This window comes from Poecilia mexicana, unplaced genomic scaffold (genome assembly GCF_051168715.1).
Source record: "Poecilia mexicana isolate PSO_F unplaced genomic scaffold, ASM5116871v1 scaffold_4, whole genome shotgun sequence".
Classification (NCBI taxonomy): domain Eukaryota; kingdom Metazoa; phylum Chordata; class Actinopteri; order Cyprinodontiformes; family Poeciliidae; genus Poecilia; species Poecilia mexicana.
The window spans coordinates 3,831,346-3,855,576 of NW_028263373.1; the positions used below are offsets into that span (position 1 = coordinate 3,831,346).

At 37.0% G+C, this 24,231-nt stretch overlaps 1 protein-coding gene across 1 annotated transcript in view; it reads right to left on the reverse strand.

Moving 5' to 3' along the window:
• The window catches only part of lepr (leptin receptor), a 36,752-nt gene extending 30,043 nt beyond the window's left edge, over nt 1-6,709 (reverse strand). The window contains exons 1-3 of the mRNA XM_088004826.1: nt 6,555-6,709; nt 1,768-1,820; nt 63-266 (exon numbers count right to left, since the gene is read on the reverse strand). Coding sequence (XP_087860952.1) covers nt 63-266; nt 1,768-1,807 — 244 coding nt within the window. The 5' untranslated portion in view covers nt 1,808-1,820; nt 6,555-6,709. The remainder of the gene's footprint in view (nt 1-62; nt 267-1,767; nt 1,821-6,554) is intronic.
• Between the last annotated feature and the right edge of the window lie 17,522 nt (nt 6,710-24,231).

The following is a 24,231-nucleotide window of genomic DNA, read 5'->3' on the forward strand; positions in this document are numbered from 1 at the left end:
CTTACTGGAACGTTTCACTCACTGCCACACAAACAGACAATATTTTGAACGTAAACTCTTACCGCCTAGAGACACTGGAGGTTTTGATTCAGCTGAGGAGCTCCTAAATTTGCAGCGTGGAGACTGTGGGAGGTTTACATCAGACTGGCTTGTCCCTTCTTCTATATAAGTGTAAGCAGTAGGTGAGTCACAGCACACCTCATCTTGCCAGGGGACGTCCAGGGCGACTGAATGAACGGGAGCTCCAGGTCGCAAACACTGAACAGCTAAACACAGAGAGAAAGGAGAGTAGAAAGGGTCAACAGTTTCAAAAGAATAATAGTTGGTGGCTTTTTATATTTTAAAAGATTAGGTCATTTCGAAAGGTCAAGGTATATATTTTTATATATTGTATAGCCTATGTCAAATTCTACTAGTAAATGAATACATAAACCGAAGTCAAAGACAGTTTTAGACTTTGTCTGTATACTTCTTTTCATTCCATCTCTTACATATTTCCAAACATTGTATTTCTGTCATGCCATACATATAAGTTTGCATTCTAAATAATTGGGGAGTGGCTTGTATTTTTAGAGCGTTTTATCCAGTCCAGAGGACTTTAAGCTCCATTCAGTCATTCACACGCTGATGTTGGGAAGATAAATTGTAGCCACAGAGTGAGAAGTGTCTAGTCCAAGGACTGAGTCGTACAGCAAGAGGATTCAAACCGACAAAACACAGGTTGCAAGATGAGTCCTTATTTTGAAGAACAGAGTGTGATGCTTTTTTTCATCCTGACAATTTAATAAAAAAACATTATTACCACTCACTCATGTCTCACTGTTGACCACAAAGTGGTTCTACATTAACTTCTCACAGAATAGGACTGAAATCTTGTTTAAAGTTCAAGTTGATTCTTCAATTTTTCATGGTATAAAAAGGTATAATACATTTTTTTAGAGTTCAGTTTCATATGTATGTTAGCATATCCATTTAGGTATCAGGTAGTTTTGCACATCTGCAGAATAAAATTATTGTCCGTTCTTTACAAAAAAGCCCAAATTCAGTCAGACTGAACAGAGGAAATCTGTGAAGTTTTTTTTTTTTTTTTCCCCCAGTCTCACTTTGACTAGGCCATTCTAACACGTTTATGTTTTCAGCCATTAACCTGCTTCAATTTGACTCTTTACAACATTTTAACTTCTTATGAGTTTAGGTTTTTTATTTAGCTTTGAGAGTATTTACGGTGCTAGATTTTTTTCCCCCCAGTATTGTTAAAAGTTGCTATTAAAATCCATGCGTCCAAACATCTTAGAAAGACAGAAAGCATGTAAACAGGATGCCATAGTTTGTCACTTGGGTGTTTGAAGAACGTCTTAAATTCTTCAAACAGCCAAGTTTGAAGAATTTAAGATGTAAAACATGATTCATTTTATAAGAAAATAATTGAGATGAAAAATGGTGCAACATAAGAAATTGTTCTATTTTACCTGACAATGAATGATTGCTAAAATCCAGCCTCTTACCGAACTTTAACCATAAGACCACATCATTATGAGATGTAGCAGAGGTAGGACCCTGTTACTAAGGGTTCTGATGTGACTGGATGCAAAAAACACATGGTTATTTTAGACACGATGTTTCAATATAAGATTTTCATCTTAAAAATGGTGAATGCTGGTTCTGACTTCTGTTCTCCACATATAAGACCAGAGTTCTGCATTCAAAAAACACAAATAAGATTTCAGAAAACATCCAACAACACAACACTGGAAACTGGAAACTCACCAAGCAGCATCAGGAGGACGTGAACCAGGACTGTCAACATTACGGACCAAGTCCTGGAAAAACACACACAAGCTGGAACGGTTACTAAACAACAATCCTTAACAGTAAAACAGACAAACAGGTGTGCCACTGTGATCAACATTGTACCAGGGAACCTGCATTTTTCCAGGTATTGTAATGATTCATTTTAAGTCAAGTATATGCTTGTAAACTCCTGCTAATACAGGCAGTAATTTAAAGTGTAAGATTCCTCTGTGCTCCGGTGCCAAGAAAGACGATGCCAAGTTCAGTCATCTTCAGACTTCGGTACAATTAGAAATCAAGGCTGACCACAAAAAAAAAAATAAATAAATTCACCGCAGTCTTTACAATTCAACTTCCTTTATGAGGAAAGTATCACAAGACTTCAAAACAGATTCAGTTATGTTTCTTCTTCAGCTGAAGAGATGCCTGCCTAGCATGTTCAGCTCATGATGCTGCATGGAAGGAACTTATCACAACACTTCAGTAAACTTTGAAATTACAACATTTAAGACAAGTCTTGTTCATTTAAGGACCACCAACTGAGACACAACTTGCATGTTTTGTTTTGTTTTTGTAGACCTCTGAATTTCACTGTGTTTTTATGACAAGAAAACACATGTTTTGCCAACATGTGTTGAGCCAACAGCTTATTATTAACATTGATCTCAAATGCAAACTTGGTATCTTGACATGGCTAAAAGAAAACCCAGCATCATAAAGAAGTTGGAGCAGGAAAGAGTTGGCTGAGTGGATAAGCTGTAATTTTGGAGTGTGACGCTTTATGGCTTTAGGAAGGTGAATTATTAATTTTTTCCCCCCCAAATTAAAATGTGTCTGGTCAACTTATCGGCATTCAAATTCCTGGAGTTATATGCTGCAGAAAAATATGTGTTCTGTTCAGAAGTGAAGACAGCATGTTCGTACCTGTCATGTTTTTTATTTCCAAGTTTAAATTTCAAGTGCCATAACTTTGTAGGAAAGAATATAATCTAGTGATCAGAGCATCATTCCAGAACATCTCATTCAAATGATTGCATCATTTCCTGCACATACTACCAAGTGCGTGAGCACTTGGTAGCATGGGTGTTAACCACCCACTTATTCAACTAAGGTGTGTTTGTAGACGAGACACACCTAAAACAGTCAGGCAAATGATTTCTGAGGACCAGAAATGAGAAACACGTACTTTTTTGAAGCTTAATCTTTCTGGTCAAAGTTGCCACAGAAAATCTGAATTTTTGATAATGTCTATGCCACATCTCAAGCACCAATCAGAGAAGCATTCAAAGCAGAGAACCAGCAGGGCTCTAATTTCTGATGTCATAGCGTTAATTTCTGATAGACGTGATGCATCAGAAAGCATAATCCAGATAAAAACTATACACAATGTATTAAATGAGAGAAAGCTCCACATACACAAGTATGTGTATGTATAATTATTTTGAATTGTGTGAAAATAACACAATTCAATGCACGTTTAAGCGGTTGTGCCAAACGCAATACATTTTTTCACATTACATCATGGTTTTCCATTTTGTTTTTAGAAATAAAAATATGATGAAATCCTTTACAATTACAACTATGGGGTATGTCTTAACCTTTGAACTTCTGAAAGCTGTCATTTTTTACAGCAGTTTGTAAAACTGCTTACATTCAGTCAGGTTGGATGCCAGATTCAAAACTGGACTCGCTAGAAGTTCTTTGACTGGGCCACGACGTGAAAATGCTTTAATTTATACGGTTTCATCATAGCTCTGGCTGTTAGTTTGGGGTTGCTGTAATCTTGGAAAGAGAACCTCCACCCCAGTCTATAACAAGCTATTTTTCAACATTGCCCTGTATTTAGTTCTTTTGATCCTCCTATAAACTCTGTCCAGATTTCCTGTCCTCGCTGGGGAAACTAAGCAAGTGTGAAAACTTTATGCAGAACCTTTCACATGTCAAAAACCACAAAGCTTTACAATAAAAACAAGCACAAAAAACACTAAAAGAAAAGATGAAACAGCAAGCGTAACGTTCTGTTGCCTAAAGCTAGCAAAAAGCCTGTCTGTATTTAAAGAATCTTCAGCTGAAGGAAACAATCTGGAGGTCACAGTTCAAAAGGATTAATTTTCTTTGGTCCTAAAATGCATTTGTGGGACCATTAACCACCCCAGTTTTTAGGGGGACGGTGTGTTCAGGGTGAAGTGCAGTATTAGCTCTCCGTCACACATAGCATCCAAGCCATGAAGTTACATTTTGGTCTCATCTAACCAGATGACCTTTTAGCATGTTTACTGTGTCCTTTACATGGCTTATGGCAAACAAACAAACAAATAAAGGTTCATTAACAACTTGAAAAATCTGTCCTTTCCTATTCTCTGTACAACACTTTGGTCAAACTTAAGCGTCGTCTTGTCACTCTGTCATAAGTCAGATTTATGGCTTGCTTGACTAACAGTTGTGTCAACAGACTCTTCAGTCTGAGCTAAGGATCTCTACTGGACTCCTGGATGCATTACTGATTAATAATTTCCTTGCACACCCTGTCAGGTTAGGTGGATGATCATATCTTGGCAGGTTTGCAGTTGCACTCTACTTTTGCTATTTTTAGACGATGGATTAGACAGAGCTCTTTGAGATGTCCACAGCTTGTCATAACATAAAAGACGGGAACTTAATTAGGGTAACAAGCTTCACTTTATAGAGACAATTTACATAGATCAATGTGGAGCCAGCAGACAGTTAGGTCTGGAGAACATTTTTAAAGTATTTCCAACCCATATTGTTCTGATAGGTTAACGTTTGGGTGCCTCCAAATGGTTTATTGACTTTTCCTATTAATTTTGGTTTGGGTCAATTGAATTTGACCCAATAGATATGAACTTGTGCAGGAATCTACTCAGAGGCTTACGTAAACATCATAATTCATACGACTCATCCTAAAACAGACTGGTAAACTTTTTCACACTGTTGAGGTTGGAATTTGACTCTGGTGTTATAACATTCCTAGCTGATTTTCAACACTTCCTACACAGGTTTAATCTGATCACAGTAAGAGTCACGGTATAAACAGAAGTACAAAATTCCTGCCAAACAGATCAAATACCACTGTGTCTTAATTAAGTAACAGAATATCATTTCTGGGACATAACTGCAGGTTGAATTTAGTGTATATATTTGGTTAAGAAACGTATGTGAGTAATAAGAAAAACAGCTTTTTAAGAGAGCAGATGTACAAACTCTGACACTCTGTTAGAATGCAATAGTTGTTATTGTTATTATAGATTATTATTACTATTTTTTTTAGAAATTCAGATTACAGGAGGTGAGGATCTCATTTAAAAACCAACATTTACTTTCAGGTATATGACACTACTTGAGTTACAGGTGAATTTATGCATTTTTATTTTTACTCTTTTGTTTGTTTGTTTATTTGACCAGTCCTCTCCTAGTCATGTCTTTATTGTACAACACTTTGGTCAGATGCTGTTCTTACAAAAAAATGAAATGTTCAAAGTGATGTGCTTAGTTTATGAAACAGGACGGCAATCCTTTGTCAGTTTTCTCCACCTATGACTAACTAATGAGTCACATTATCAACAAGTCATATCACAACAGAATGGAGTGTGTTGATTTTATCCTACCATCTCAGTAAACCCTCTCTTTGTGCAGAGCTCCACAATAGATAAAGATCTGCATTTATTCATGACTGTTGAAGCTGTAGTCGTTGAGTCAGGTAGTTCTTTAGAAATAAAATACAAGCACACACTCATTCACATTTACAAACCGGTTGAAAAGTAAAATACAAGCACAGGTTGAATACAAGCACAGGTTCTTATCTCAAAGTAACCACTCTACTTTGATACCAGATTCAATCCTAGTTTATTAAAGGGAATGAGGCAACTAAGACACCTTCATTGTAGAACAAAGTTGCCCTTGCAGATGCAGGCAACCAGCTTATTGTTACAGGTATGTCTAAGAACATAAATGTGTGTTGGGGAAGTGCTGTTATAACACAATTTCCTCTGCAAGTTGAAGGGCCTGTCACTGCGTTTAAATAAAAGCATCTGTGTGCATCCAACTATTGCAGACCACGCACTGCTGATCACATGCGGTTTCGAATGCAGTGTGGCAGCTCCAACTGCTCAGTTGTCACAAAACAACACACAATTAATTTTCTCCTCCATAACAAATGCAGACCAACATGCTTTTTACAACCAAAACAGTAACTATTCTCCAGTTTCACAAGAGGCTGGGCCCCCTGGTGTGTGCCGCCATTTCTCATCTACACTCCGAGTCTCTCTGACGCCTGGCACCCAGAGTGAGCTTTTTGACAGTCCGCTGATTCGTTTCACATGTAACAAGACGAAATCAGGGGGAATTCAACGGAAAGGAAGTTAAACTGATAGGCTAGGCTGATTTGGAACAATAAAGCAGTATAAAAATGTTGAAATATACCGAAAAGTTATGAGAATTTTTAAATTGCATAAAATGTATAACTTCAAATGACTTTATTTGTCCCACAAGGGGCAATTTCAAAGCACATATCGCAAACAGACTCAAAAGTGATAGCTCAAACAATATGATTTATGAAATTCACCAATACTAATAAACACGTAAATATAAGTATGTAATAATTAAAAAAAATACACTGTGATTTATGCACGAAGTGTGAAGTTTAAAAAAAACGGACGAAAAAAGAAAGAGTGTGGCTCCAGAAACAGCAGGGAGACAGAATAAACTCCAACTGTAATTACATGTTAAATAGTCCGGGTTCTTACGTTTTAATTGCCGGGAAGCTTCATGAAGGTTTTCTTTTTGCCAAGATCAGCCGGGTGAGTTAAATCCGCCGCGCTGCTGCCACAGCTCACGCCCCGCTGACAGATAAGGAGCTCAGTGCGAGAAAAGGTACCACGCAGCAGCTGCTGCTTGGTTGACGTTTTGTAGAGGGACTGAAGAGTGGAGCACTGAGGGGAGGAGGAAGAGCGAGAGCGGATCCTGTTATCCCGTGGTGCGTTCAGGAAGCCTCCGAAATTACACTAATTTTATGGGATGTACATAAACCGAGCACACAATATTTCTTGGGAGGACTCCGAACTACATCTATGAAGCATGTGTTTAATTTTAATCAAATCGCAAAAAAGCATCTGTCTTTAAATTACTTAGAATAAGGGAAATACTATGTTTGGCCTACTTCATGTTGTCAGACAGGTTCTATAAGTGATCTCTTGATTCATCATGCCAGTCTATGGCTTGGGTCAGTTTTTGTTATTAATCACAAATCCCTGAACCTGAGGCTTCTAGTTGTAGCTTCCGATCTGCAAAAATATGGCTGAAAGGCAATCACACTTCATTTTTAACTACTTTGAGCATCTTTAAGAAACTCTACTTTAAAAACCACAACATCATAGATATTTCAAACCTGGATTAGATCATTCTATACTAAATGCAAAATATTTGGCACTGAGTTTGCGATTTGTGAAACCTTTATTTGATTGCTGGGATTCAAACTGACCATGCGTGCACTTTTAGACGTTTTCATTTATTTAAATTTTATGGTATTGGAAACTGCTGTAATAATGGGACAATCCTGTCACCTTCCTATCTGCCTCACTTTTCCTGAGTGTCAATCTGGGACTGCAGGAGGGTTAAATAAAGTATTTGAACATTTAGAGACATTTACTTACTTCATGGTACATTTAATTATTTAATGATGTATTTATTTATGTCGTTTTGTCCCTTAAAGTTCTACATACATTTCTAAAGAGGTGGTGCCGCAGCATGAGTGTGTTGAAAAGTAGTCTGGTGGCTACTGTGATGCTAAATCCATCAAAGTTCCTATTCTGTCTTATACTCTCTCTACATTTATTTTCTTCTGACTGTGAAAACTTGGAGCTTTTACAAACACATGCAGAACCGGATCTCTGTGTTGCAGATGGTTGCTATTAAAAATTCTTGTTGTTTGAGAGCATAGACTGTGCAATACAAACAAATTTCTATAATCAGTTGTCTGTACACCGTCTCACACCCAATGACTTCTGGAGATATGCAAATTTGTTTTAGTATTATTCATAATATCCAAGAACTGGAACTTTTAGGAATGTACCAAGTGATTCTTTTTTAGATTCATTGTTGGGTTTTGTTAGACACTAGCAGATGTTTGTAGAGCTACACAACAACAGGGTTTGCATACAATTGACTCTTTTGAGGATTTCATAAAAGGGTATTTAAAAAGTAAAGAAATAAAGTGAAACATTTTAATAATTATCATTTGGTATGATTTGAAAGTGAGCTAAGCTCTTTGTATGTGTGTTTAATCTGGGTGTGTGCGTCAGAATGAAATAGTGACTGCAGTCACTATCTGACTATGTGACGTAGAAAAGAATGCGTCATTGTGTGCCTCAGTGAAGGGGAGGAGAGTCATTTGCAAGTGGATTTAATCTGTCTGCCTCACAACGAAGGGCATCACATCCATTTTCCAACCCACTTATCTTTATTTGAATAGATTTGCCTCATCTGTTTTCAGTGCCCCCACATCTCTCAAATGATTGAAAACTGCAGTGACAGTCAGAGCCTGGCAGCCTATGCTTTTACACACATTTAAAACAAATTAATATTTTTTATTTTTGTGGCTGTGGAAGGCAAAAGTCTAAGCTACATTCACCCCATGTCTCACCTGTTGATTGCTGAACATGGCCACCAGCCAACTCACAACAGGATTAGGGTGGCATTCAAAATGGATAACTGGATAATTAAAGTTATTGAAAAGCAAGGATGGTGCATTTTAGAAAGCTGTCCACATGAAATCCTACACAAGCTGTAAAGTCTTCCTCTTCTGCAGTCATTTCACCTCACAACATTAAAAGAGGAGCGATTTGAGACTTACACCCCTGCTACATACATTTTGAATTTAGGTCAAGTTTTCAGGTTCACTGACCAGTGTGAGCAAAACAAAGACAGTGCTACAACAGAAGCCTGAACTTAAATTGAGGAGACTCTCCTCTATGCTGACATCATTCCAACCTGTGAACAGGATGACCTCATCGTTTCGACACAAATTAAATCCTCAGGGAGAAAACATCAGTTTTCTGAGAGATGTCTCAGAACACAAAAAATGTTGTCATCTCATTCCACATTTTGTATGAAACCTAATAATGTTTTGAGGTTCAAACAATAAAGCAGCTAGAATATTGTCTTATCCATCTCTTTAGAAAACATTGTTTTCACTGCTGTGTTGGAATTACCATCTTAAGTAACTCAAACTGGTTTATTCAAACAGTTTACTGTTGGTACACTCTCATTAGTTGCACCGTATGATACACATCAGCAACCACAGCTCATTACTTTATAGTTTGTCTCAAATTAAACACATTTTCTTTTATTAATTGTTTAAAATAGTCAGTAGAAATGACACTGTGCTTTCAGAGGCTCCTTTTTCCTTGGTCACATGCTGCTTTTCACTTTCTAACATCAAAATGACTGGACTGCTGAGTTGCCCATGTCTAAATTAAAAGTAAATGAGCCATGACTCAAATAGGAGAGCCAACTGTTGAATAATTAAAGCACACGATGGAGAGGAAACACCTTCAGAGGGGCTTACACACTGACATCATCCACACACTGAGATCATGATCTCAAGCTTGAATGTCAACACTAAGGCGTGATGATGTCATCTCCTTTCAATGGCTCTGCTGGGATGTGATTTTGACATTCTCTTATTTTTAGACAATCCCACAGCATCAGAAATTCTGGTTAATTTTGTATGTAATTTAAATTCAAATATAGATAGTAAGAAATATAAATGTTTTGCTACTCTAACATTTTTATTTCTCTAATATTTATCAAAAATTATATTTTGGGTCAACTGGTAAGGTGGGATCATCCATATGTAAACTGTTTTTGAAGTGTGACCTGTAGATAAGTTGATAAATACAAAAAATTAGAGAACAAAAAACAAAAAAACTCCACATGGAGCTTCTAAATGTGCTGTTCTTTCATAATAACCACACAGAAGTATGCACACACTGTTCTGCTGATGTTAAATGATGGGGGTTGTTTTGCTAGATATCATGTTTCAGGGGCTGCATAATACAGTCAGCAGGAGAAAAAGGCTGGACTAGGCAGCAGAACTGTTTACAACACTAATTATTTGTTTACAAGACTGATAAGCTATTGATTTGTTATTTTCCTGCCTGGGTCACATCTTGTACACAGTATTCCAAAACATTTTATAAATATTTAACAGATGCTAATTATGACATCATTTTGAGATCTCAACAGAATTTACACATTTTGTTTCATTATAACTACAAAGTAAAATGTCTTTTATTGTGATTATCATTATAACAGATCCGTGGTCCCCAAACCTTTCAGCTTCCAACCTAAAGAAATAAAAGTTTACAATGGGTACAGAGACAGCACAAACAGCAAACCCTTCTCTTTCTAAGTATGGATTTGGTTTCTCCTCTGAGAATGAGAGTTCTCAGACTAACCTTGGTCTGTCTGCAGAAGTCGCTTTCATTTGCCACACTGACATTGCTACCCAGCTTTCCTGGGTCAGAATAGCTGACCCAGGAAAGCTGGGTCAGTTTTCCTTGGGTCATTTTTGTGCTTTGAAAAGCAATTGTAAAAGCTTCTGTTTGCAATCACACTAACTGTTAGCATGTGTTAACATGTTCGCCACAACAGAAAGCTTTGTATAGTGACTAAAATCAATGTGACAATGTGACCAACTATGTGCTCCCAGGAATGCAGCGTCTTACATCTGGAATTCAATGCTTTTGCTGTAGTTAAGTGTTCTGTATAATGCATCCATTTTCTATAATATGAAATAGGCCAGTAGTTCAGAGCTGTCATCTAGGAAACACATCTTGATGATGTAAAATTGACAGATGCAATGTTGTTTTATGTGAAAACAAAGTCGTTTTTGTGCCAAAAGTTCAACTGGCAGCTCTTTAAAACATCAGCACAGTGCTTTTCCTGGTGCCGCTGACAGACTTATGCTGAATCAAGTCAAGAAATATAACCAACACTGAATGCAATCCCAAAGGTCCTATGTTAAATGCATTGTCAGAAATTACCATCATACAAGAGACAAGATACATTTAAAAATGGCAACAAAGCAAATGAAAATTGAGTGCATGAGTCAAGGTACTGCCTACATGAAAGGATCAAGGTAGAAACCTGCATCTTCATTATAAATGTGCTCAAATCTTTGTCTATATTTTGCTAATGTAAAAGAATAAATAAAAAATTGCATTAGCGGTGTTTCCATTAAATAAGGAATGAAATTAAAATCACATGTGAATAAGCCATCAAAAATCATGGCGGTGACTAACATAAACAGTTACATAAGGTATATTTATAATTCAGCCATTGCTCCACCACTCAGTATCTATCAGTCGTCATAGGAGACGTTGACAACTTATTCAGGTGTTGGATTTACAAACCCTTCATACTGAGGAGCGGCTGCATATGCAGTGGTTTGTGGAACCTGTAAGTTGATTGTACAGAAGACCTTCGGATCAAACACGTTCAAATGACAGACAACTTTATGACCTGTGTGATGCTGTGAGAGCTCTGGTGGAGCCAGCTGCACATTGTCTGAAAAGCATATATTAAAAATTCTCCTACTACTTTATTGGTCTTTGTTATTTTCACTAGCAGCACCATCTGGTTGTTGATCATGTGACTTGATTAGGAAAAAAAAAGTGATTCCATTGCAGTTTTATGAAATAAATCTATTTCAATATTTCTGAAAAACCACCTCATGCTACCAAAAAATGTTTCTTCTAAATTGACGTGTTCAAGTTAATCAGATTTATTGTCTGAATTTCAAGTTGTGCAGTTGTATGGTTAATGTTCTTTGCCAGGCAGAGTATTATTTGCCTAGCTTGAGGATGAAAGAGCAGCACTACAACCATTGAATACTCACTCTCCAGTCCTACCAAGTTGAGCAAATACTTCACATCTTCAACAGTAATAAGGCAGCAGTGCCAGATGGTGTTCCACAGGCTGTCCACTTAAAACATGAGCCGCCTTCTGGAGGCTGGTGATGACACAAATTGGAACCTGCATTTCTCCTGGTTTTAACCAAAACCATTATATGTACAGATTATACCATCCCTGTACCACTACAAGCAGCTCTCAGTCTCCTAGAAAAACCAACACCAACATGTTGGGATACTGGATGTTGCTTTTAGCTCAGCCTCTGACTACAGCAGTATAAATAGGCTGGTTGACAAACGGTGCATATTTTTGTCTCTGGGTCAAGGATTCCCTCCCAAATAAATGTCACTATGTCAGTCTGTGTAATCACATCTTACTGGTGTCCCCCAATAGTATGTACTCTGCCCACCTTGTACACCCACAACTGCACTACAACCTACATTTCAAACTCTATTATTAAATTTGCAAATGTTGTTCAATGACAATCACAGTTAACCCCAGGATCAGCAGAGAAGAGATGAAATGTCCCAACAAATTTCAGAGACGCACACAGAAGACCTGAACTGCAGCAATAATTCTGCACATTAATGTCTAAATGTGAATTATTTCTAAAGACACAGAAATGCAACAAACTCAAAGAAGATACTATGAAAAACATTTACTCCTGCGTTATAGAAAGTGCATTAATCTATAGTTTTACAGTAAGGATTCATAACTGCATAAAGACAATTTAAGAAGGATTTAGGGATCTTTTTGGTATCTTTTGGTAACAAAGAGGGCAATAAGAAGATTTTTCTGTGTTGCAACAAAGTTGGAACAGCACAGACAATTTTTAATGAGATAGAACAGCAAAGTAATGTGTCCACATACTGTGTTTGTACAGAGGGAAACATAGTGAGAGAACAGCATTCAGATCTCACAGGAATGAAGGACATGTCTGCAAATAATTCAGTTTACGAGTAGTATTAGATGAAGCATTCATCAGAGGACACAAACACCGATCTAGAGGATACTAAGAGCCATGTTGTTGGGATTCTTCTGTGTGTTTTGTGAAAAACAAATTTCTTCCAGATTTTTGTGGATAATTCTGGCTGGGACACCAGGAGAATTTACACACCACAGCAAAGGGCCTGAGGGGGATGATGTGATTTCTCTAATGCTGTGTGGCTCGGCTCTCTGTCTTGCAGCCCTCCCAGCCCATCATTCTGTTGTTTCGACAGAGCAGAACCGTATATACTCTCACCTTGTACCCTGCACTACTACAACCGTTTCATCACAGCCTGATTGAGCTACTAATAAAACCACACTCTTTCCCACTGGCCTAGTGCCCACCTCTGGTTTACTCACCCACACATGCTGACACATCCAGCTTCTCCGTCACATATTCTGCACTAAGCAGATTAGATGCTATCCTCTGAGAGACAAGCAAGATTATGAAAAAGTGCATATCATTTTTTGTTGTTTTTGTTGAAGCCTGTTGGGGGGGAGAAATAGGAGGTGAAACAGTGCAAAGCTTGTGCGTCACCAGATTTTATTGTGTTAAACCTGGTGAAATGTCCCTTTTCAACCAAGCCAATAAAGACAACCAAATAATTGAAAATGAGATTATATATTGATATTGCCGCTCCAAGTAGCATTTGTAGCTGCATTTTAAATTGAAAAAGGTTTATGTGGCTTATTTAATTTCTGCTGCTTGAATTTTCAGTCTCAGAAATTCATAATTCCAACAGATGTTTTTAGAAAGTTTTTGTTTATTCTTTCAAATGTTGATTTCTAATTATTTCTACTCTAAATTTAAAGTGGTAAACTGTATTCTGGTGTAATTTTCACTTAACATTTGAAAGTTAAATTGTTCTATCATAAATTTAACAAGAATTGTGTTTAGACCAACATACCTGTAGATATTTACACATTTGTTCTCTATCAATTGTGCCATCTGTGTGTAAAAACCTCTAAATTAACAGAATAAAGGCTTTCAGACGTCCATCTGTGTATAATCTACATAATATGTTTCACTTCAAAATAAATGGGCTTTTCAGTAGTATTTCAATGTATTGAATGAATCTGTATTTGATTGCAGAGTTGACATCAAGTCTTGTATACATGAGCACAAAAACGTAGAACCACCACTGAAGAAAGAGCAACAGATAGATGGACCAGCAGCAAAGAATGAAAGAATATACAGAATGACATTAACATTTCTCATAACAGAAAATGTACTTTTGAAAAAGACAGGCTATGATGAACAAGCAAAAGTTAAAGAGATTTTCTCAGATGTCTTGGAGTCTTACCTTTCCAACCATTTGAAGAAATAAACTATGATTCTGGAACAAGTATTCAGTTCTAGCACTTTCTTTCCAAATGTTAATGGTGGCTTCCAAGCCCACTAAAAACATCCGGTTTTCTTTTTAACTAAACACCTGTTTAGCATTACAATAACAGTAAAAAAGTTATTGTACTCAATGAATTGTGTAAAACAAAAAGACTTCAATGGGAAAAAGAGGCTTATTTAGGGAAGGAGAAGATCAAGTGAGGGGTGGGGTTGAGTTGGACGGAGGACGGAGTGTGTGTGTATGTGTGTGTGTGGGTGTGTGTATGTATGTGTGTGTGTTCAGGTATAAGGCCCACACCTAAGCTCAGCTAACCCCATACACAGGGTAAGTTGTGCCATTTGTGCTAGAAGTTATGTTTAGTATCATTGTGATTGTTTGAAGGGATGCAAAACATCCAGAAATATATGCAGGTATATAAGTTAATGACCAAACTAAGACTGTCTTTATGTAATGATTCTAAATATGGAAAATGCCTCATCTTGCCCCAGTGCCATTTTATAACACAATTAAGTACTTTTCTTAACTTCAATTTTTATAAAATGTTGTATACATCCCTAGAAGAAATTTGACTTCACAATTTGGACCTTAAAATTGGTCTCTGTCTCTTTAAGAAACATCTACTCTTTCCAACACTCTGCCTTCTGCACACCATCATAACACTGCTTCCCCAATAAACTGTTTACATCTGCAACAACTCAAGATATCAACCAGGAAGTTAAAGCTTGAGCGCAAATGGGTCTTCCAAATGGACAATGACCCAAAGTGCTAGAACTGAATACCAAAATGGTTACAAAGTGGCTCAAGGATAGAAAAGTCAATGTTTTGGAGTGGCTGTCACAAAATACCTGATCTCAATCCTACCCTACCAAACATTAAGCGAATGAGTGGACTTGCAAACATTGCTCAGATACACCAGTTCTGTCAGGATGAATGGACCAAAATTCCTGCCAACTATTGTGAGAAGCTTGTGGAAGGAAACCCAAAACGTTTCATACAACTTAAGGCAATGATACCAAATACTAATGAGGTCCAGTTAAACTTTTGACTTTGAAGAAAGTAAAAATTACCTTAAAAAATTATCCCCGTCATTATTCTGGCAGTTGGCAAATAGAAAATATGATTGTAAAACATGAAAAGTTTATTCTGATTTCACATCAGGCAGCGTGAAAAAATTCATGTGTCCTTTCACAGTGCCTGTAAACCTCTAGTTTTAACTGTAAGGTAATTTTATTTATATAGCACTTTTTCAGCAACAAGGCAATTCAAAGTGCTTTACATGAGTTAAAAGGAAATACAAACAAAATAACATACCAAAGGATAGAAAAAAAGAGGAAAGAAAACTAATGTTGTTCTAAAGTATGTAAACTAAGTGCTTCTGTTCAGGGTTGCTAAGTATCTAATTCCATTTCTAAATTTCTAAATGTAAACTGTAAATGTACCATACACAAACTCTGTAATGATGAAACTGTTTTTGGTTGATGCACTTTTGCTTCTAGGTCCTACAAAGCAGCATTATCCAAGCAGCAGGGGATATTACACACACACACACACGCACACACACACACACACACACACACACACACACACACACACACACACACACACACACACACACACACACACACAGGTGGTTCTGGGTTGGAGTCATCTGAGCTGAGCTTTAATGTCTTCCAGCATCTTCACAGCAGGTTGGAAACCGCCAGTTTGGGACCCATTGAGCAGGTGAAATAGGTTTCATACCCATTTATGTAATATTGCCCCCACCCCAAAAACAGTCACTCTTGACTTTTGGGCTTTTTTCTCTGCCTCTACTGTTGCAAAAGTGACTCAGCGCTTGAGTCATCCCTACTTTAATTTGTTCTATCTACAGTTTAGAGTCCATCACCTGTTTGGCTTCTGGGAAGTTTGGCTTTCATGGAAATTCTACATTATTAAAACTGACTTCTGTCTTGTATTTCATTTCCCCCTTAGAATGAAAGCTGCTGTAACTATAAATTGCTTCAGCCTTAAGCAATAGGTAACCTTTAGTTATTTTATAATCCATCAGTTTAGCAGTGATTTTTACCTGCTTTTTCATCTAAGCAGGCAAGTGTGTGTTCCTGGAATAGATTGTGTGCTTTATCAAAAAATAAGGTGAAGAAAAGACAAACTACACAACAAAACAAATGCACCTACAGGTAGAGAGTGGATGATTTAGAATGAGAGGAACAGGAACCATTTGAAATGAATTGGCAGAAACACAGAACAATAAAACAGAAAGCAATGACAGCAAAAAAAAAATAGAGGAAACAAAATGGTGATTTCTTTTTTTTCTACCAGAAGTCAAATTTTCCCAAAACTGTAAATTGGGTCCTGCCTTCCTTCCCAAAATACTTATTGAAACAGATTACCTAAAGGAATTACGCTTTTTGAGTATACAGAAAAAAATAGTTAGGTTAGATATTTATGATAGTCAGTATATGAAGGATGAAGCTGATGACTCACAACCGAGAAGACAAAAAAAAAAAACTTATGAATTTAAAAGGAAACTTCAACACAAAACATTCATGTCTGATCATAAATAATCACAAAAGTATGTCCCCTAATATAAAAATGAGCATACATACTTCATAAAACAATACTAATTAACCTCCTGGTCAAAATCACACTACTGCATCATAACCAGGTTGAAAATTTAGCTTCAAAATGTGAAGAGAAGAAATGAGAGCAGGAGACCAAGCCAATAAAGCAAATAGCTAAGGCCAAGAAACCCAACAAGGAGAAGCAGAAGCATAAAAAAGGACCTTGTAGTTAGTAGCCACAGTGTTCTTGTTATACTGAACTACAAAAAAGTGCTTAGACACGTGGGAATGTCACTCAATGTGCTGAAAGTGGCTTCATTACAGGCTTCCATGGTCTGAATAATCTCAAAGAACTTTTAAGAATGTGGGCAGGTCTGAATAAGTGTGTATGGGCCAACAAGCCCGACTCAGTTCCGGCAGGAGGACTTGAGCTAAAATTCCAGCAAACTGTAGTGAACATATTTTGGTAAATTGGAAAAAACGTTGGAAAACCTGTAGTAAATAGAAATAATTTAATGTGGTCATCCCAACTGAGCGAAAACAAGAAATGTTTAGTGTGATCTAATATCAATATCAGACAGCAAGAATTGTTTTTCTTTTTGTTTTGTACAACGCATGTAAACTTCTCGTTTCAGCTGTAATCACTGCTTACTATCTTTGGTGCTTTTAAGCATTTGTATTTTGTACGGCTATGTTAATGGTTGAAACCCATCTGCCAAATGAAAATGTAAATAAGCCCTCATTAAAACCTGTGACTACAATCTGATGACATACACAGCATGTTCAATGTAAAATAATACAATAGAGACTAATAATCATGCTGTTTGCTGTGACACTTGAAGTAAAACTCAAAGTGTCTTGAGTGGCAGAGAGAACGATGTAAATCAAAGTAGAGTTGTTTCTGCTGCAGTCTCATCTAAAAGAGAGTTCTGTTTGTCTTTGGAAATAACTATGTATGACAGAGCCATACATAACTACATCTAAAAATGAAAGCTGTCTGAACGCAAAAGAAAAAGAAAAACAATAAATCCTCAGACTCAAATTGTTTTAAAAATTTAAAACTTTAAAATTCTAAAACAAGAATACTTTAAAGACACACTAAAATCCAGTATTTGCAGACAGGCTGAATCACTTGGTGTGATGTCAGTAACTCAAACAAAGCATTGAGACAATAGAAAGTAAATGTCCAACCCTGAAAACATCCGTGAGCTGCTGCAGCTGCTTAAAATGCCACAACAAACCTGAAAATATGACAGAACTGTTGTTTCAGTTCCTGGTCTTCTTGACTAGAAAATGTGTGGACAAAAGAATCAATTGAAAGAGATCCATGATGAACTCATCAAGTCTCTGTTTCATGTATTCAAATCAACAATGTGGAGGCAAGGAGCTTAAGAGAAATTTCCCCACAACTAAAAGTTTGAGCAAGTTACTAAGAAACAGAGGAGGCAGAAACGAACATGGAGAGAAGACGCTGAGAGACTGAGGAGGAGGAGAGTTAGAACAAAAACCTGTGCCAACCTTGTAAGGTTTGATTGTTATTTTTCAAGGAGGAATTTGACATGAGTACAAAAAAATATATATTGCAGCACCACGGAGTATTAGGCATACCCACTGAACTTTCTTAACTTTTCTTACTTACAATTAACAAACAGTGTTTATTTGTAATTATGTGATAGACCAGAGTGTAAAGTGGAAGAAATCTGATATATATGTAAAACTGAAAGTATATGTCCATCTGAGGTTCGTGTGGAGATGTTTCTGCCCATTTTTCTTTGCAAAGCAGCTCAAATTCTGACTGGATGTTATAAATGGGCCTGTTTTACCACAGATTCTCCAATGGAGTTAGGTCTAGGCTATTACTGGTTGATTGGGGTCCACAAATGTTTTTGTTTTTATGTAAACCTTACCACAACTTCATCTTTCACCTCTTTGCTATGGCCATTGGTCATTGTTATGCCATTTCATATCTTTAAATAAACATATATTTGAGGTCTTCACATGACTATTAACTGAAACTATAAAAAAATTAAAATAATAATAATTTTGATTGAGAATCTCTTTTTCAAGAGAGACCTGGCGAGACAGCGACACTAACTAGATTGCTTACTAAATTAATTGGCCTAGATTTTATGTCAGAACATCAAAGAGGACAAAATACAAACATATGCAAAAATTGGAAACAATGCATCACATTCACTTTCTTGCTTTGTTGTTATGAGCTACTTTGTGTGAATGTCACATAAAATCCCTTATTATTGAAATATAATCACAGAGTACATTTGGGAAAAAAAGATGCAGGACAATTTATTAAATAAAAATTGTCCTGGAATACTTAGACATGCAACAAGGCCAAAAACCAGTAAAACAAAAAACAACAAGCAAGACAGAAGAATGACTGAGAGTAAGAGTCTTAAATACTGCAGAAAACAGGTGAGAGAGGAAGACAACCATGCTGGACACAGGTGGTTGCAATTAAGCTGAAGAGCAAAAAAAAAAAAAAAAAAAAAAAAAACTTGGCAGAAGGAGCAGAGTGACAATATGAGCATAACACAGAAGAGCATGAGGAAGCAAAAGGAGAAAATTAAATGTAAGAAACATAAACTAAGAAACAAAGGTTAAGGAATTAACAAATGTGGCAAAAAAAAAAATACTGTAAAAAATAATGGACACGATGAACAGCATACAGCAAACCGAAATGGCAAAAATGACCCCAGAAAATATTTCAAAAATAATAAACTGAAGAAAGAAAAACACAAACACTTGAGGATTGTTTTAAGAATCTAAAGGGAAAAATAAAAAAAAATACAGGAAGCAGAACAGGAGAATAAACCACCAAACTAGCCCTGAAGGAAAGGGCAAATAAATTAATGATCAAAAATAAACTAAAGCCAAAACCTAAACATCTAGAGAATGAGACAAAAACTCATTTTTCATCACTTTCTCTGCTTTGTAACAACAGTAATATTACACACTGGTGAAACAAACTAAATCGCTGTTCAGTCACTGAGCTATAACACAGTATGAACTCCTGTGACTCTGACGACGACATGCATTGAAAATCATGTGTGAAAGACACTAACCTGCTGCCTTAGGTCTGCAGAAGTGCTGCAGTATTTCATGAACGAGCAAGTTTCCTTCCAGACGGCATCTTCAGTGTTTGAAGCCCCACACCTGTCATGATTATATTGAAGAGACAAACAAGGAGCAGTTTGTGTGTCTCTGGGCATCAGGGTCTATTTTTGATGTGGTGTCAAAATACTCGCCACACACATGGCATGCGTTTACTATGCGTGGCCATTTTGGATGGCACGGATATCAGATTTTACTGGGTGACAGTCACGTGTGTCACTCTCTGCCCATGCTGATGGGTACAAAGGGGGTTTTACGGAGACATATTCTGGATCCAGAAGAGCTTACCGTTAGCGTCCCACTCAGAATTTCCTCTCCACATCAATCCCAATGCTATTTTAACATCATGTTAAAAGTGATACTCGACCCCGTTATTTTTCCAGCCTTGTCCGGTAAAGGCTCCCGGTGAATTGTGATGCCAGGTCATTTAAAGTAGAACTCTAATTGATTCACACCGAGTCAGAACAGAAAAATCGTCTGGAAATAACCCAACTTTATTTATCAGCAGGATCTCTGACTGAATCTAAGTGATAAAAATCCTTCTGTTTGTTATGAATCATCTTTGCATTAAATTAAAATAATGCTTTCTTACATCTACATATAAACATGTTGCTTTAGTGTTTTCAAAAAATGTTCAATAAATCCCATCCAAATTAAGAAATGGTACTAATGAAGTGATTTCGCTACCAGAGAATATATGTGTTAAACAGTAAAGGTCTCCAGTCTTATGATTCATGGTCTGTAAAGCTACTTTTAAGTATTCTTCCAGAGATCGGCATGATAACTTGTCCAGAACCTGTTATCCTGCCTCCTGCTATGGAGTAATTTTTGGTTATTTTTCTTAGTGTGCAGGAATCCCAGATATTTTCTGATATGATCTTCCCAATTCAGTTGCCTGCTGTCAGGAAATTTGATTCTTTTTCACCAAATATTTGGGGATGTTAATCTAAACCATGTGTCAAACACATGTCCTGGGGGTCAAATCTTTTTGTGTGACTCTTTAGAGACTAAAAGGAACCTTCAAAGAGGAATGTGTGCTTAAATATTATTTTATCAGTCAAATCAAAGCGGTTTGTATCTGTATACTGCCAAACTTCATTAATGTGAGTCAATGTTTTTCTTAAGGATCTGTCATTATCTGATGGCGAACCTTTCTGGTAGAGGTTAACCATGAGTATTTTTAAGAAAGCTATTAAGTCTGAAAGTCTTCTGGCTTACCTTTCTTTGACTCATTCGTCATACACTCTGTACCTTCCAGGGTGAAGTCGCTGCTGTGTGTTCTCTCACCAAACTCCAGATTTTTCCTCCAGAAACCTTTGAGTCAGTCATCGTCTGATGTTTGTTCAGTCCACGGTCTCCACATCTGCTCTATTGTTTTTGGCTGTCATCGGCCTGCCTGTACCTCCATGCAAGGCTGGACTGCAGTCTTAAATGTGATACACAGGTTACCTGAGACAACTATCCAGAATAAAGCCTTTCTTTCTTTGCACCACTTTGAAATGTTAATGCAAAGTGTTTAGATTACTGTTGGTCACCTCAGTCACAAGACACTTTCTAGATTCCAGTTGGTTTTAAAGGCAAGAGAATATTGCTTCTGTTTTAGCATCACCAGTACGTTTTAGAATAGATTTTAAAATCCTTGTTTGTTTTCAAATGTTTTTCATGACCTTGCCCCATGGTATCTGTCTGACCTGCTTCAGTTGCTGACCTGTTGTTGTTAGTCGTCCTCAAAATGAAGAGGAAGTTGAGAGGCGACTGCTCCCTCTCAGTTGCTTCCCCGAAGCTGTGGAATGATTTACCTTTTCATATCAGACAAATCCAGTCTCGTCATGTTTTTAAGTCCTTTGCTTAAGGCTAACTTCTTATCAATGGTTTTTAACTCAGTCTGGAGTGTTGGCTTTTACAGTAATTGTCATTGTATTTGTATTGTTTGCTTTTAATGTTATGGTAATGGTGTGCAGTACTTTGGTCAGCTCTGCTGGATTAATCAAAAGTTCCTAAACATTCCCATCAGCCTTAAAAGTAAAGACTTCAAAAGGCTTCAGTTACAACCTAATCTATAGTTTTAGGGGTGGAAATTAATGCAGTGCCAATGTTTTTGTTTCAAAACAATAATTATTTCCTAATACAATGAGTTAACGTGGGATTTTGTTAAAAAAGTTATTTATTTTCATCCATGATTATCTAGTTCTTTAGTGACTAATAAGCGCTAAAGGTCATTGTCCATCAGACTTTCCAGAAAGTCACTCATGGTTACAGCAGCCTGTACTTTCATAATTAGATTGACCCCAAGAAATAACCAGCAGGCCAAAAAGCTGCAAGCCCCAACAACAGTCTGCTGTTTTAAAACAGTGTTGTGTCATTGGTAAAGGCATTGTTATAGTTCCATTGTTTTTGCCTCCCATCACAGGTGCAGCTGTTTTCAATCCATGATTGCGAGGCAGCAACGCCAAAAAGGAACGTGCTATTTTTAAACTGCCAGTAAGGTACCAAAACTCTGCTGACCACAGCAGGGGTGAAAGGTTTGTTCCTTTGTTCCTGAAATCTGGAACACAAAGGCATAATCTGTAAACAGCATGTTTCACTAGAACATGTTTTTAAAATTTGATTGAATATTAATGGTTCATTCTGCTTAGAAGTACAATACGTGCAACACACCAAGTTCACAACTGTAAACTGCTGAGTAAGGTGTTAGAAAACAGGAACTTCCTGGACATTGTGGGGATTGTTTTAAGACTGTGGCCTCACATAGACAGAGTGCATGTTTTCTGTCACATGTTATTCCGTTTCAGAGCAGTAAGAGGAGGTCAAGAAATGAAAACAATTCTGATTCTGAGGAAACTGTACACTCCTGTTGAAACATCTCTGCACTATGGAATGCTAACTACGCCTTCCTGTAGACACACACACACACACACACACACACACACACACACACACACACACACACACAGAGGCCACACATTTGTCTTGAATCATCCAGAACATGTTGCAATTTCTGAACATGTGAATGCATGTAGTGAGGAGAATTTGAACCTTTCAAAGTAGAAAATATTAGTCAGATTCAATCAAGTAAGGCGCCTATTACAAATTGAGGTTAACAGGAGACAGTGTCAGTCTTATCTGCCCATTCAAACAACGAGCAACTATTTATTTAAACGGGTTCTCTGAAAAACACTGAGACAGATTTGGGGATAAGTTTTTTTTTAAGTATTCAATAAAATTCCCTACAGAGGTGGTTGACTGGTTTAGATGGCACGCACCACTTTGAATGATTACACCATTTCAAGGTTCCTTTTGGGGTTAGGGTGTGAGCTCAACTACTGGCCTCCCAGTAGTTTAGCTCACTTAGATATGTCTGATGTTTAATGGATGTACTGTGGGCTGTACAGTGGCACAGTGGGTAGCACTGTTTACTTACAGCAGGAAGGTCCTGGGTTTGAATCCAGGTCTGGAGTTTGCATGGTCAGAAATCAGCCAAAAATCTGTTAAAGTCAATATCACTGGCAGATAGTAAAGATATAATATGGTGTTACATTGGGATTTTAATCCACAAACATACTTGTAATATATATATGCACATGACTGTATAACAATGTGCACATGTAGCTGTTTAATGCACCAAACATAAACATTTCAAAGGTTGACAAATTTGATTTAGCAGCTGTTCTTCCAAAATCCTGTGATGAATACTTACTAATGGGAATAAAATCAGTAGATTAACTTTAATATTTTGGATCTGATGTCTGAATTTTAATCACCAGAAATAAATTGACTTATGGATCGTTAAACACAAAGTCATAAAGAAGTGAAGGAAGCCAAAGAGTTTCAACTTGACCACTTAAAATATTGAAAGGAAATAAAAATAAAAATTGGGAACAAACCCAGAAAAACAGATATTTTTTGGGGGGCAAAGTTTTATCTCCACTCTTAAAATACACTCCCTGAGGGATGCTTTTAAAAATGTATACATTTATTTCCTTATGTTCTGGTCAAGAATTTTCTCTGAATGCAAGCAAACTGATAAGAAAAACAACAGACCATTTCCAGAAACAACTTCAGATCTGGATGGCTAAAAATAACATTCTCAGGAGTTTTGTTTGTTTTTTTTTCCCATACACCCATGACAGATAAGACAAAAAGCAACATGTTTAATGATGTTTTTTTTCCAGTTCTGTTCTACACGTATTTACAAATGTCAACATTCATTATCAAGGTGACAGACTTTGAATCTACATCCAACAATTATGTCTAATGGAACAAAACGTTTTCATTAAAAATCTGCAGGTATTTATTTTAATGACCATTCAGTCAAGAGGCCATGTGAAAACAGACTTTCTGGGCTCCTAATGAGTTCCTAGACTGAAGCAGAAGCATCTCTTGAGACTTGAACATTTCCCAGCTGAGAGAACTGCAACAGTAAATGTTGTCTGCATGCTGTAGCTGTTTACGTTATACTTATGTCTTCTGGGAAAAAAAAAATAAAA